Raw genomic sequence first — 12863 nt, 5'->3', positions numbered from 1 at the left:
AAACACATAAAAAAAAAAAAAAAAAAAAAAAAAAATATATATATATATATATATATATATATATATATATATAATATTGCAAAAGAGGGTGAATGGTTTGTGTATTGGAGCCATGTGAGTGCATGATACAACAGTGTGTGATGAAGGTGGTGCAAAAAGACAGGTTAAAAATGTATTGATAGAGTGAGAAATGGAATCTATAGATAGTGATTTACCTTAAGCCGTTCAAAGAGTGATTTGGCTCCTAAGTAAGAGTATAGCGGCCGTTAAAGCCTTACATCAGCTTCTATGGCTTTAAAACTGGAGGTGAAAGTGTAAAAAAACTGATTAATCTGTTTTAAAAGCATTAAAGCCATCAGGCAAACCTATAAGAAACGATCTGTCCGTGCAACTCGCCTTGCAAGAGAGGTTGTCAGTGTGTCCATTGTTATACAGGGATCTCTGAGGGATCCACTGAGATCTGGGTGATATATATGTTCAATAGTTAGTGAGGTAAGAGGCAGCAGCTGCCTCAGTGCTGATCTCCTTCCCCATTCCTCAATAACCCCTCCCGTCTCAATGGCTATGTTAGCCGATATGGTGTGACTCCGTCGGCATCCTGGAGGCTATCCAAGACCCCGGCAGCCGCTGTCATTGCTGTGGCAACAGCGAGACGCTCCAGTGCAGCATGCGCCAACGCTGCCCTGGACACGCACGACATATTAATGTCGCACGCATGCGCAGCAGCACCCCGGCCGCACGCTGCACCGTACACGTCCAGCAATGATCGCAGGACCCCGTCAGCCCAATAAGGCTCCATCTAGCAGTGCAAGATGGAAGGGTGACTCCTTGCAAGTTGTGTGGAGGTGGGGAGTCTCTGCCCCGTCAAGAGTGAGGGAATGTTTTCGGGAACATACTGGGATACCCTGGGCTGAAGATGCTTTTAGAGGAACGACACTTTATCTGACTATGAAATTTAGCTTTCTCGTCAAGAAATGGTAAATATACACACTTAACTCTGCTACAACCAATATAAAGTGATTATGTAAAATAAATTCTATATTTATAGATAATACAATTCAAACTTTTTCTTTCTCGCATAGAATAAACACGTAGGGATATCATGTGAAACGCTTGTTAAGTTGTTTGTTACTATACATAGAATGAGTTCATATGTGTGTGTTTTTTTTTTCAATATTGACGAGATATGTTTTTTATGTCAAGACCAGAATTGCCTCTTATGACTCCTGTGCATCAATGTATTATATCTCCTTTTTGATACTACAGTCATAATAAAGAAATACTACTTTTAAAAAATCATTGTTGCTTGTCTTAATACCTCCTTGCTGCTAAAAAAAAAAAAAAAAAAAAAAAAGAAAAAAACCCCTGAGGGAATTTCTATTCAATTCAATGAATTGGGGTGCACAGCTTTAACAACTCACATCTAGTGTTACCTATTCTAAAGACAAGTGTCTTGCCTACAGTCAAGCATGGTAGTGGGAGTGTCATGGTCTGGGGCTGCATGAGTGCTGCCGGCACTGGGGAGCTACAGTTCATTGAGGATGAATGAATGGCAACTGTATGTACTGGGACAAATTGAAGCAGAGCATGATCCCCCTCCTTCAGGAGACTGGGCTGCAGGGCAGTATTCCAGCATAACGACCCCAAACACACCTCCAAGATGACCACTACCTTGCTAAAGAAGCTGATGTCGTCATGGAGGAGTGGAAGAGGACTCTAGTGGCAGCCTGTGAAGCTCTGGTGAACTCCATGCCCAAGAGGGGTAAGGAAGTGCTGGATAATAATGGTGGCCACGCAAAATATTGACACTTTAATCCCAATTTGGACAGTTTCACTTAGGGGTGTACTCAATTTTTTGCCAGCAGTTTAGACATTAATGGTTGTGTGTTGAGTTATTTTGAGGGAACTGCAAATTTACAATGTTATACAAGCTGTACACGCACTACTTTACATTGTAGCAAAGTGGTTGCAAACCCCTTTTTTACATTTTTACCAACAGGTAAGCCTATAATAAGGCTTACCTGTAGGTGAAATGAATCTCTCCCCAACCTACACGGTTTAAGAGATATTCACTCTGCACGCAGCCGCTGACGTCAGCGGCGCATGCGCAGTGGAGTTCTTGTCGGAACTGAGGAGTCATGCGTGGTAGTGACGTCATCGCGGCTCCAGCCACTCACAGCCCCAGAGCTGCAAACCCAGAAGAAATGCAGAAGGGAAAATGTCAACTCCCTCGGCATTGACCGGAATGGGATTCAGAGATCTCATTCTAAGGTAAGTATTTCATAATGAGCTAGTATGCTGTGCATACTAGCTCATTATGCCTATGCCTTAGTTTTAGTTTTTTCCATTTGTGGGTATACAACCGCTTTCAGTGTTGTCACATGAAAAGATATAATAAAATATTTACAAAAATGGGAGGGGTGTACTCGCTTTTGGGAAATGCTGTATGTGAGAAAATAGATAAAAAGATAAACAATAAAGAAGCTTTTATTAATGCAGTATACACCACTCTGAAATGTGAGGATTACTGTTGCTTCTACTGGTGCTGTCTCTAGCCTTCGGTCGTTTTTAAGGCCGCAAAGATTTTTCTATTACACCCACTTTTCCAGCAACTTCTTTATGGGGACTGTCTTGATAAGCTATTTTGCTCGTTACTATGTCTGTATACATAGTTAAAAAAAAATGGGGGGGGGGGGGGAGTTGGGAGACAAAATTGGCCACTTGTTTTTTTTTCTGCTGTTGCTCTTAGGTTTAGAAACACAGAACCAAAGTCGTGAGATTGCAAAAAGCCTCCCATCTAATTTCCTGCACGTATCTTCTGCTGGTGCATTATGTAGGCATGGGGCACTTTGACTAAGGTGCTGGACTGTGGGACCTTTGTGCAATAGGCTTTTTATCTGCATGAAAAAAAAGAGGGAAAAACTGCGCTACAAGATGTTCAAGATAAAAAGTGGTCGGAAGCTGCAATTCTACTGTATACCAAAAATACACAAATGAACATAAGAAAAAATGGGGGACTGCGCTTAACCTCAAAATCCCAGAATGAACAGGATGTGTGTATGTGTGAAAACAAAATGCAAACCCTAAATATAATACCTGTGAAATCACCTCCAAGTATGGCACATGCTTTTTTCAGAACTTGACGGGTTATTACAAGTGTAAAAACTGTCAAGTTTGCACTTTGAACTCCTACCGGGGTTCAAAAATTTCTAACATGGTGTCCTCGAGCACCACCCGAACATATGAAATAGAACCGTTTTATTACCAGCTCTTCGGAAGCTGTGGTTTATCTTTTTACAGTGCCCCTGTGGCCTCCAATACATAGGGCGGACCAAAAGGGCACTCCGTGTCAGGTTGAATGAGCATATAGGGAATATCAGGCGTGGGTTCGACAAGCATCCCGTGTCTAGGCATTACGATCAAATGCACAAGAGAGATCCATTGGGTACCTTGTTGGTTGGTATTGATAAATATAGGCCCCATTGGAGGGGTGGATCCTTGGTCAGGGAGATATCTAAGCTCAAAATGGCCTGGATCCACAAATTAAAGACATATGTCCCGTTTGGCCTGGATGTGGACACTGATGTAAATGCCTTCATTAATAACTCTTGACCTTTTTTTTTTTTTTTTTTGTGTCGTACTTCAACCTAGATAGTACGCAAGTAATCTAATTGTATTTTTACTGTATACATTCTTTTTTTCTACTTTTGATGTGGGCCTTCGCTCTGGGTCGGTCGGCGATCTAGATGAGGTGATACACACCAAGCATGTCCCCACAAACATTAGATGATAATTTTGTTTTGGCTGTATCACCTGTGAGATGAGGGCAAGGTGAGATTTAGAATACATCTTTTCTTGCCTGTGTTTCCTCTCCCTGTATTGACCAGATAGTTTCAGCCATGAATTATAATTTGTGTTCATTTTTTATGAAAAGAAAAATATTTTTTATAATAAAAAAAAAAAAAAAAAAATGTATAAATTTTTTTTTATATTCTATCTCGTTGACTGTACTTTCGTGTCTCCGCTACACGTTTTGGACCTACTTCCGGTTTGCTTTGAATACAAGAAGCGAGCCCCACAATTTTCTTGGGACTAACCCAGTTCCCAGTTATTGTTTTGCATTCTTTTGGTTTCATTTCATTAAACCGAGTGAATTTCAGATAATGGTGAACCATTGGGGGCAAGTTTATGGTCTCTCGTTTTTTTCATTTTCCATTTTTTATTTTATTTTCTGATTCTTTTCTATGATATTTGCTCACTGGGACCGAGGCTTGGTTCTCTCACTCCTCGCTGTTCCCCTGTAGGGCATACATCAGTCAGGTAAATTGGAGAGTCAATAATTTTTCATTATGGCCGCGGACCGAGAGTGAGGCTTGGCCCGCGACCATATAATGTGTGTAGACGCACACGTAAGATGGCCGCGGATTGAGAGTAAGGCTTAACACTTGATCATGTGATGCTTTGTTGATCAATGGGCGTCCAAGATGGCCGCGGACCCAGAGCGAGGCTTGGGTATGGGAATGGGTATAAATGGGGTGACGTCGTACGCCGCCCGTGCCCCTGGACGGCGTAAGTTATTACGAAACGCGTAGGGCGGAGCGACGTATGAACGTCACCCCAGTCGTGTTCGCTTGACATACACCAGGAAGGACGGGTTGGCTTTTTGGCGTGTGTCTGGCCGGCGCACGCCTCTCATCGAGCCTGTGTTTCCTCTATATGATACTACGCTGAGTGGGGAGTATAACATGGAGTGACGATAGTGACCGCCATAACTCTCTCTTGTGGAGGATTTGGGACCGATTGAAGGGTGCAGTAATCTGGATGTCCATCTAAACTTATTTCGCCTGTTGTGACCCTTTTTAATGGGGGGTCGCCTCAAGTTGGTAAGGAGCCAATCTATATATCTGGTGACAGGAAAGCGCATATTGTTTCTGGAGAGAAAAGGATAGTGTGTTAGTGTGTCTTAATCAAGTTATCTTTATGAAGATCTCTCACTGGTGTTGGATTAATCATTTGGACATTTCACTTTATTAACAGGATATATGATCACATGGATGCTATTTAGTGTCAATATTGTTTAAATCATTGGTGTTTTAAGCATTGCCTTATTATGTATTCACAATATTAGGTATATATTTCGTTTTTGGATTATTTTTTAATTTTTAATTTTTCTTTAATGTTTTTTGTTTATTGGCCTTTTTTATAGTTTTTTCACTATATAGTGTTTTTTTCTTTTTTGTCACATTAATACTATGTTACTGCATTTCACTTGAGGGGAGTAGTGTTGTACACGGATGCACATACATATATATGTGCCATACTTGAAGGTGATTTCACAGGTATTATATTTAGGGTTTGCATTTTGTTTTCACACATACACACATCCTGTTCATTCTGGGATTTTGAGGTTAAGCGCAGTTCCCCATTTTTTCTTATTTTTATCTGCATGGCCTTCAAGGGTCATTGTCTCTTCCGTCCGGTTTTGAGAATACTATAAAGAATGTTACTGAGAAGTGCACCCCCCTTTCTTTGTGGAAGATGCCTAAGGAACAGACTGCAAAGTCTTCTTCCCTTGTTTAAAAAATCCTTTTACTTTCTTTTGTTTGATTTGGCTCCCAGTCCAACCACAATGTCTCGCACTCTAAATCTCCCCAATCCTCAGACAAGAGGATTGGGGATCTCCTAATCTTGGATCTCTACATTTCTTAATTTGAGTCCAGAAATGCACCAAATCTATTATTGGCCTCCTTCGCCGGGGAGAGTTTTTGGCTTCTGTGGACATCAGGGTTGCTTACCTTCATGTCCCCTTCTAGCGCATCACTGTTTGCTACACTTGCTATGGGGTCTCTGTCCTACCAGTTTCTCATCTGCACCAAGGTTGCTGGCTCTAGCATTAGCCCTGCTGTGCACTTGCCCATTGTGTGATTCTTAGATTAACTCGAGGAAACAGTTGGTGCAAGCACCATTTGATAATGTGTCTGTATCCGTGTAGATGTTTTACAGCTTTCAGATGGATCTTAAACCTTCAGAAATCATTGCTTAAACCAACTCATTGGAGTATCTAGGGACTGGCCCTGGACACCGCTCAGGTCAGCGTTCCTTCCACAGGAGAGATGTCAGAATGAGACCTAGGCCTGTTGGCAGTTCCATTTGCCATTTTCACTCCACTCTGTCATCATGGAACAAGTCAATACAGTCTCTCGACAGACTATTTCCTTTGTCCCTGTAGAAATGACATGCGTTTATGGAAGGAGCGAAAGACCAAAAAATTAGTCCAAATTAATTTATGATGATAAAAGCAAATGAATTTGGAATCTTATTTGTTGGTCTGGCGCTCCTTCCATATATGCACATCTTTTTCTGGTAACCTGCTGGAATACCCACCATGGGAGCTTGGTGGCTTAGATATTTGGCTCTGGAGTCAGGGAAGTCCTTCCTTCCCATCTTTCAAGGGATCCTCACACTGGATGCCATCCTGTCAAGCTGGGGGTGGGGCCCTGGACACCCTGTAGGTGTAAGGGGCTTGGTATTTGTTACTCTCATCTCCCATTCAACATCCTGGCATATCATGCAATTTTGCTTTCTCTGCAGCATTGACCATCCTACTGGAGGGGCATCCAATCCATTTTCAGTTGTACATTGCTACAACAGAGGCTTATATCTATCATCTAGGGAGGGTCCACTGTGTGTATATTCAGACTGTAAACGGTTGGCAGGCAGATTTCCTAAACCGGCAGCACCTGGATCTAGGGAAGTGGTCCCTACACCCAGAGTGGTTCTAGGACATGTGTTGTAGGTGGAGTACACAGGATATGAACCTCTTGGACTACAAGTTTAACAAGAAACTGAACAGGTTTGTCCGCAGGTACAGGGATTCTCTAGCAGAAGCAGTGGCTGCCCTGTTGGCTCCATGGGATCAGTACACCCTGGTCTGTGCCTTTTCATACCCTAGTATTATGGTGAATACTAGGAATGCACCAATACCGGTATTCATATCTTCACAAGTACTTGTACTCGCGAAAATGGTCCCGATACTGAAACCGATACTTTGCGGTGCGATTTGCATCCAAAGTTAATGGGTGCAAATCACAGTGCAAAGAATCGCGTGCAATTTTTATTTTTAAAGGCGTTTTATAGTTTTAATTTTTAAACCTAAACGCCATCCAACATGGCAATGACAGTAGTAGTGTTAGCTATGCAAAGCCCATCAAAAGTACAGATCAGGATAACAAATACTGCAATTTGAACAGGAATTTGGCGGGATTCCTGCCTGAATCACATGTGGTTTCCCGCACTGCTCCTGTGTGAACCCAGGCCAAAATCACTGACAAGCTTGGGTTTACACAGAAGCAGTTGGGAAACTGCATGCGATTAGGACAGAAATCACACCACATTCCTGTTCAAATCTCATGCATTTCTGTGTCAATTTTTATTTTGTATGTATCAGTACTTGACCGAAAGTATCGATACACCTACTCGCTGATAAAAAGCCAGTATCGGTGCATCCCTACTGAATACTAAAATCCCTTTAGGATAATCTGCGTTCATGTTGATGTAGGATATAGTTGCTAGTAGTAGTTGTGTTTTTTTTTTTTGTGTTACAATTTCTTATTTATTCAACAATACTGTTTTCATACAGCTTCTACTACAAATGCAATTTCAAGCACATCCCCAACAAACATCACAACCCCGACAGTTACCAGCATCTCAAACCAGGTAACATCCGTAACGTAACCTGAAGGTTTATAATTCTGGCGCGTGTACATTCCGTTTTTCTCTGTGTATGCTAAAATGTGGAAGGTAGTAGATTTATCTACTTAAAGCCAAATATGTCAGTGTATAGCACATGCCTTTTTTTAAAGTGGTAGTAAAATCTGTTATACCGCTTATACCTACAGGTAAGCATATAACCAGGCTTACCTGTAGGTCCTGTGAATATCTCCTAAACTTACACTGTTTAGGAGATATTCAGAGTGACGTCACCGGAGCATGCGCTCTGAAGGTCCGGCAGACAGACCGGGGGGAAGATGGAAGCCCTCTCAGCGGTTTCTTCAACTGTGATTTACTACCACTATAATGCATACAGTGTAACTTTGTGCTGCCATCATGGCAGTGTATGTACATAGAGTGCATGAAGGTAAAAAAACCTTGAGTCTTTACAACCACTTTAAACCAATAGCAAGATCATGATCATACTCTTAGAACTTGTATCAAAACAAGCATGTCCTTGGAAACGACATAAGTACTGTACCGATAGAACACAAAAACTCTGCAAAGACACCCAGTATTGTTCTGGAAACACACATTTGCACAGACTCAATCAGCACTGTACTGCCACAACTAGAAACAGGTCAGCAGAGATTCACTAATCACTATAGTATTGAAGCAACCTGAATGTGTCCACACAGAATCTGTATCATAATGACAAACCAGAAACATACCCCTTTCATTTACTTTGGGCCCTTCTGTTCTATGGGCTCATAATGGCGCCCAGCATTTGCACAGCAGACACAGTTCACCCCATACCTCATCGTCGGTTACTAGCAGCAAAAGCTTCTCCTAATTCATCAATTTGGCTTCAGTTCTGCAGGTTAATTTTTCTTTAGCATATATATGATGCAGAAATATTTTGTTTAGTTTTTACTGTACAGGTACCCTATAGGCTTTAAACTGCAACTCCATGTTTGTTTACATTGGGTTTTCTTTCAGCTGGTCAAATACTTCCAGCTCTCTTGTCCAAAGTTTCCTACCAGATGCTCAAAAAATGAGAGGAAAACTTCATAAATACATTTTTTTGGCATATTTTACATGTCATCACATGACCGCTCCTCAGCTCTTAATCCAGTGGCTACAAGTGTGGGTCGGAGGTGGCTTGTGATGATCGGCAGCTTCTCCTGACATCACACATTCTTCATATAAATATATGCATGGGATATTATGGCCGCTTAATCCACTCCAGTATGCAAATGTGCAGCTGCTCTTTTCCGACAAGTGCCACTGTGCATCTTGTAAAGGGCTGGATGGCAGCAGACTGCCTATGGGAGGACTACAGTCATATTTTGACTATTCATCAGCATTGCATCCTATAGCTCCTGTTTTGGAAGAAAGAAAGCCAACTGAACGCACTAGCACAGATGTGCTTACAGTGGTCAGAAATAAACAGGAAGGGGGTCTTTATAAAGGAGACTAGCAGGATAACAAGATATTTACTGTATTTTTTGCTGTTACTATATAAATACAAATAAATACTATGTGCTTTGTGATGAACAAAGAAAAAAGTAGTCCCCAGCTACTGAAATTAAGGTTAACATACAAGAAATAGCCTTTGGAGGGGGAAAAAAAATCTGCATATAAAAATGCCTTAATGGAACAGGAAACAGATTGGAAAAAAAATATTTCTAGTAACCTTTACAGTAAAGAAAAATGTATATCCACTGAAAATATTGTATATGTCTGACATATTTTTTTTTTTTTACTTTTATAGGAATATCCCACATATACCATCCTTGGACAAAATCAGTACCAGCACTGTTATCCAAACCAAAACTTCACAACAGTATCGCCCACTGGGCCTACAGAAAGCAACTCTGTGACACCAGATTTTCAAGAGTCCAAAACCGACAGTACTTCCCCTTTGCAGATACAAACGCCAATTTCTGGTGTGTACATCGTTTGTTTTCAATTGTATGCAGAATTTGTTGAAATTAGAGTATATGACAGGATAGCAATATGAACAAAGGTTTCTTCAGACCCAATATATTCAGCTCAAAAATAATTTAATACTCTTAACCACTTTCAGACCGGACCATTTTGCTGGTAAATGACCAGAGGTCTTTTTACAATTTGGCACTGCGCTGCTTTAACTGGTAATTGCGCGGTCATGCAATGTTGTACCAAAACAAAATTTGCGTCCTTTTCTTCCCACAAATAGAGCTTTCTTTTGATGGTATTTGATTGCCTCTGCGATTTTTATTTTTTGCGATATAAATGGAAAAAGACCGCAAATTTTGAAAAAAAATGATATTTTCTACTTTTTGTTATTAGAAAAATCCAATAAACTCAATTTTAGTCATACATTTAGGCCAAAATGTATTCAGCCACATGTCTTTGTGAAGTTTCTATCTGTATGGCTGAACTCGAATCGCACAGAGATCGGATGGGATTTGCACTGCAGTGCGGTGCGAATCACATCCGTTCTCATAAACCGCTGCAATGTGAACCCAGCCTTAGTGACACTGGCGACGGAGGGGTGATCACGGGGTTAAACCTTTATTGGGGAGGTTAGGGGGGCACATTAGAACTAAAGGGGGCTAACCCTAACTGCCCTAACAGTTATTACAGTCACAAATGATACCAATGCAAAAAAAAAAAAAAAAAATGCAATTGGGGGGGGGGGGGGGGGGGGGGTGATCGGGGGGTAAAGGGGGGGTGTGAGTGTGCCTGGCATGTTCTACTGTGTAGTGTCGTGTTGGTGCAACTCACCGATCCTCTCTCCTCGGTGCCGGAACGAAAAATACCGACACGGAGGAGAGATTACATCACTTCCTCTCCTGTGTTTACATTACAGGAGAGGAAGTGATGTCACGGAGCATTTCTATTCGTCGGGAGCGATCGCGAGGGGGTGGCCATGAATGAATGGCCGCCCCCTCATCCCGGATCGCTCCCGAACGAATACCGACCGCCGCAGGCACCGGGGGGGGCCCGATCGGGCCCCCCACCCGCGGGAAGGCAGGGACGTATATATACGCCCATATGCCTGCCCGTGCCATTCTGTCGACGTATATCGTCGTGCGGCGGTCGGCAAGTGGTTAAAATGCTATTGATATTCGAAAACCCACCAGGCACTAAAAATGTTAGGTGATACTTCTCTCTTTATTTTACCTGTTCTTTGCCAAAATCATTTCGGATTTCTTTGTTGCTAGCCCACACACACACACACACACACACACACACACACACACACACACCAGTCTATCCTTTTGCAGGCTAAAAGTTATTATGATACTTTCTCCTCTAAAGGCTTATTACTAGACTACATTGGTGCAGGGTCTTCACAGTTCCAATCATATGTAAAATAAAAATTTAGTGTGCCTGGAACTTTTGTCAGTATTTTATCCTCTCAAGCGAACTGCATCTATAGTGTAATTACACATTTTCTGTTTGTGAAACTTGGTTTTATTTATAGAAACATTAGATATCGTGTCTAAATCTGTGTCTGTAGTGCATGTTTAAATCTTAATACCAAAATGTGACTAAAACGAAAATGGTATTTTAGTCAAGACTATGATTAAATCGAAATCTGACTTCAAAATTAACACTGCTTACCAGTACTTAGATGTGGTGGCTGCATTTGTTTTTTTTTGGTGTGTGTGTGTGTGTGTGTGTTTTTTGTTTTGTTTTGTTTTTTGGCTTTTCCCTTTATTTTATTCCAATAATCCTGTGAATAACACACTTTCTGCCCTAGGGTGGCTACATTTACCTACTCCACAATATTTGTGAAGAGAGCTATGGTTGTTACTACCTACCTCTTTCCATTGCATGTGGATAAAAGCTTAGTTATATACAGAATGTTAACGTTGTTTGTGCTTTCAGTTCAGCTCACTGGAAGTGACAAAGATGTTGCAATTTATGCAAGGTCAACAGATATTTTCTGTACTGCTAAAAATGTTCTTAATCCGAAAAACTACAAAATACAGCTACCATACCTAAGCACTTGTTAGCTGCAATATGACATTTTTGTGTTTGGGTTTAGAAGGCCTTTAACCTCCCGCAAAAACACATGCACATCTACCTGGTGGTGGTGGATGATGCAGATGTAGGGGTTTACAATTGCTGAAATGTTAGAGAAATATTATTTTTGTTGTAGTATATCAGTATATGCGTTATATTTTAGCCACTTCCATACCGCGTGAATTTCAGCACTCAAGCGTCATTTTTTTGCTAGAAAATGACTTGGAACCCCCAACGATTTATATATATATATATATAAATATTTTTAGCAGACATCCTAGGGAATAAAGTGGCGGTCATTGCAACTTTTTTTGTCACACAGTATTCGCACAGTAATTTTTTATTTTTATTTATTTTTTTTGGGGGGGGGGGGGCACTTTCATGAATCAAAAAAAACAAAAAACCTAGTTAGCCCAATTTTTTTTTTATAATGTGACAGATGATGTTACACCGAGTAAATCAATACCTCACATGTCACACTTTAAAATTGCGCACACTCGTGGTATGGGGACACTTAAATGTTTTTACAGGTTACATGTTTATCGTAGGAGGAGGTCTTTGGCTAGAATTATTGCTCTCGCTCGAATGCTCGTGGTGCTACCTCACGTGTGGTTTGAACGTTGTTTACATATGCGGGCGTGATCGAATATGCATTCTCTTCTGCGTGAGAGTTCGCAGGAGGGGGGTTGTCTGTTTTTAACTTTTTTTATTTTTACACTTTCCCTTTTAAAAAAAATGTTTTGATTACTTTTATTCCTATTATAAGGGATGTGAAGAGCCCTTGTAATGGGAATTGTGCGCAACATGTCCTCTTTATGTAGGGATGTGGGACCTATAATGCAGGCCATAAACAAAGCGGATTTCGAACGATCCATCGAGCGATAAACGAAAGCGGCGCTTACATAGAGCATGCGAGTGTACCATCAATTGGGTACGAAAATTGTACTTCCAAACACTTCTTCAATGCCAAAAGAGGAAGTGATGTGATGTAATGTGATGTAAAACTGCTGCAGTAGGTCTTTGTTGCCTGCTTTCCTAATATTTTTTTTTTTTGCCATGTCCATAGAAGGTGTGAAAGGGCTATTATACATGCACAAGCATTTGTGTTTATTTCACTTTTCTTGCAGACTTAT

General features: G+C 41.0%; 1 protein-coding gene across 4 annotated transcripts in view; it reads left to right on the top strand.

Annotated features, from left to right (window-relative positions):
- The window catches only part of EYA3 (EYA transcriptional coactivator and phosphatase 3), a 164620-nt gene that overhangs the window by 70410 nt on the left and 81347 nt on the right, over positions 1–12863 (top strand). For all 4 annotated transcript variants that reach the window (XM_077480948.1, XM_077480945.1, XM_077480946.1 and 1 more), the window contains 2 exons: positions 7640–7716; positions 9485–9659. In XM_077480948.1, coding sequence (XP_077337074.1) covers positions 7640–7716; positions 9485–9659 — 252 coding nt within the window. The remainder of the gene's footprint in view (positions 1–7639; positions 7717–9484; positions 9660–12863) is intronic.

This window comes from Lithobates pipiens, unplaced genomic scaffold (genome assembly GCF_037356315.1).
Source record: "Lithobates pipiens isolate NorthernLeopardFrog02 unplaced genomic scaffold, aLitPip1_a1.2 Scaffold_16, whole genome shotgun sequence".
In the NCBI taxonomy this organism is placed as follows: domain Eukaryota; kingdom Metazoa; phylum Chordata; class Amphibia; order Anura; family Ranidae; genus Lithobates; species Lithobates pipiens.
This window is presented reverse-complemented; position numbering and strand designations above follow the sequence as displayed.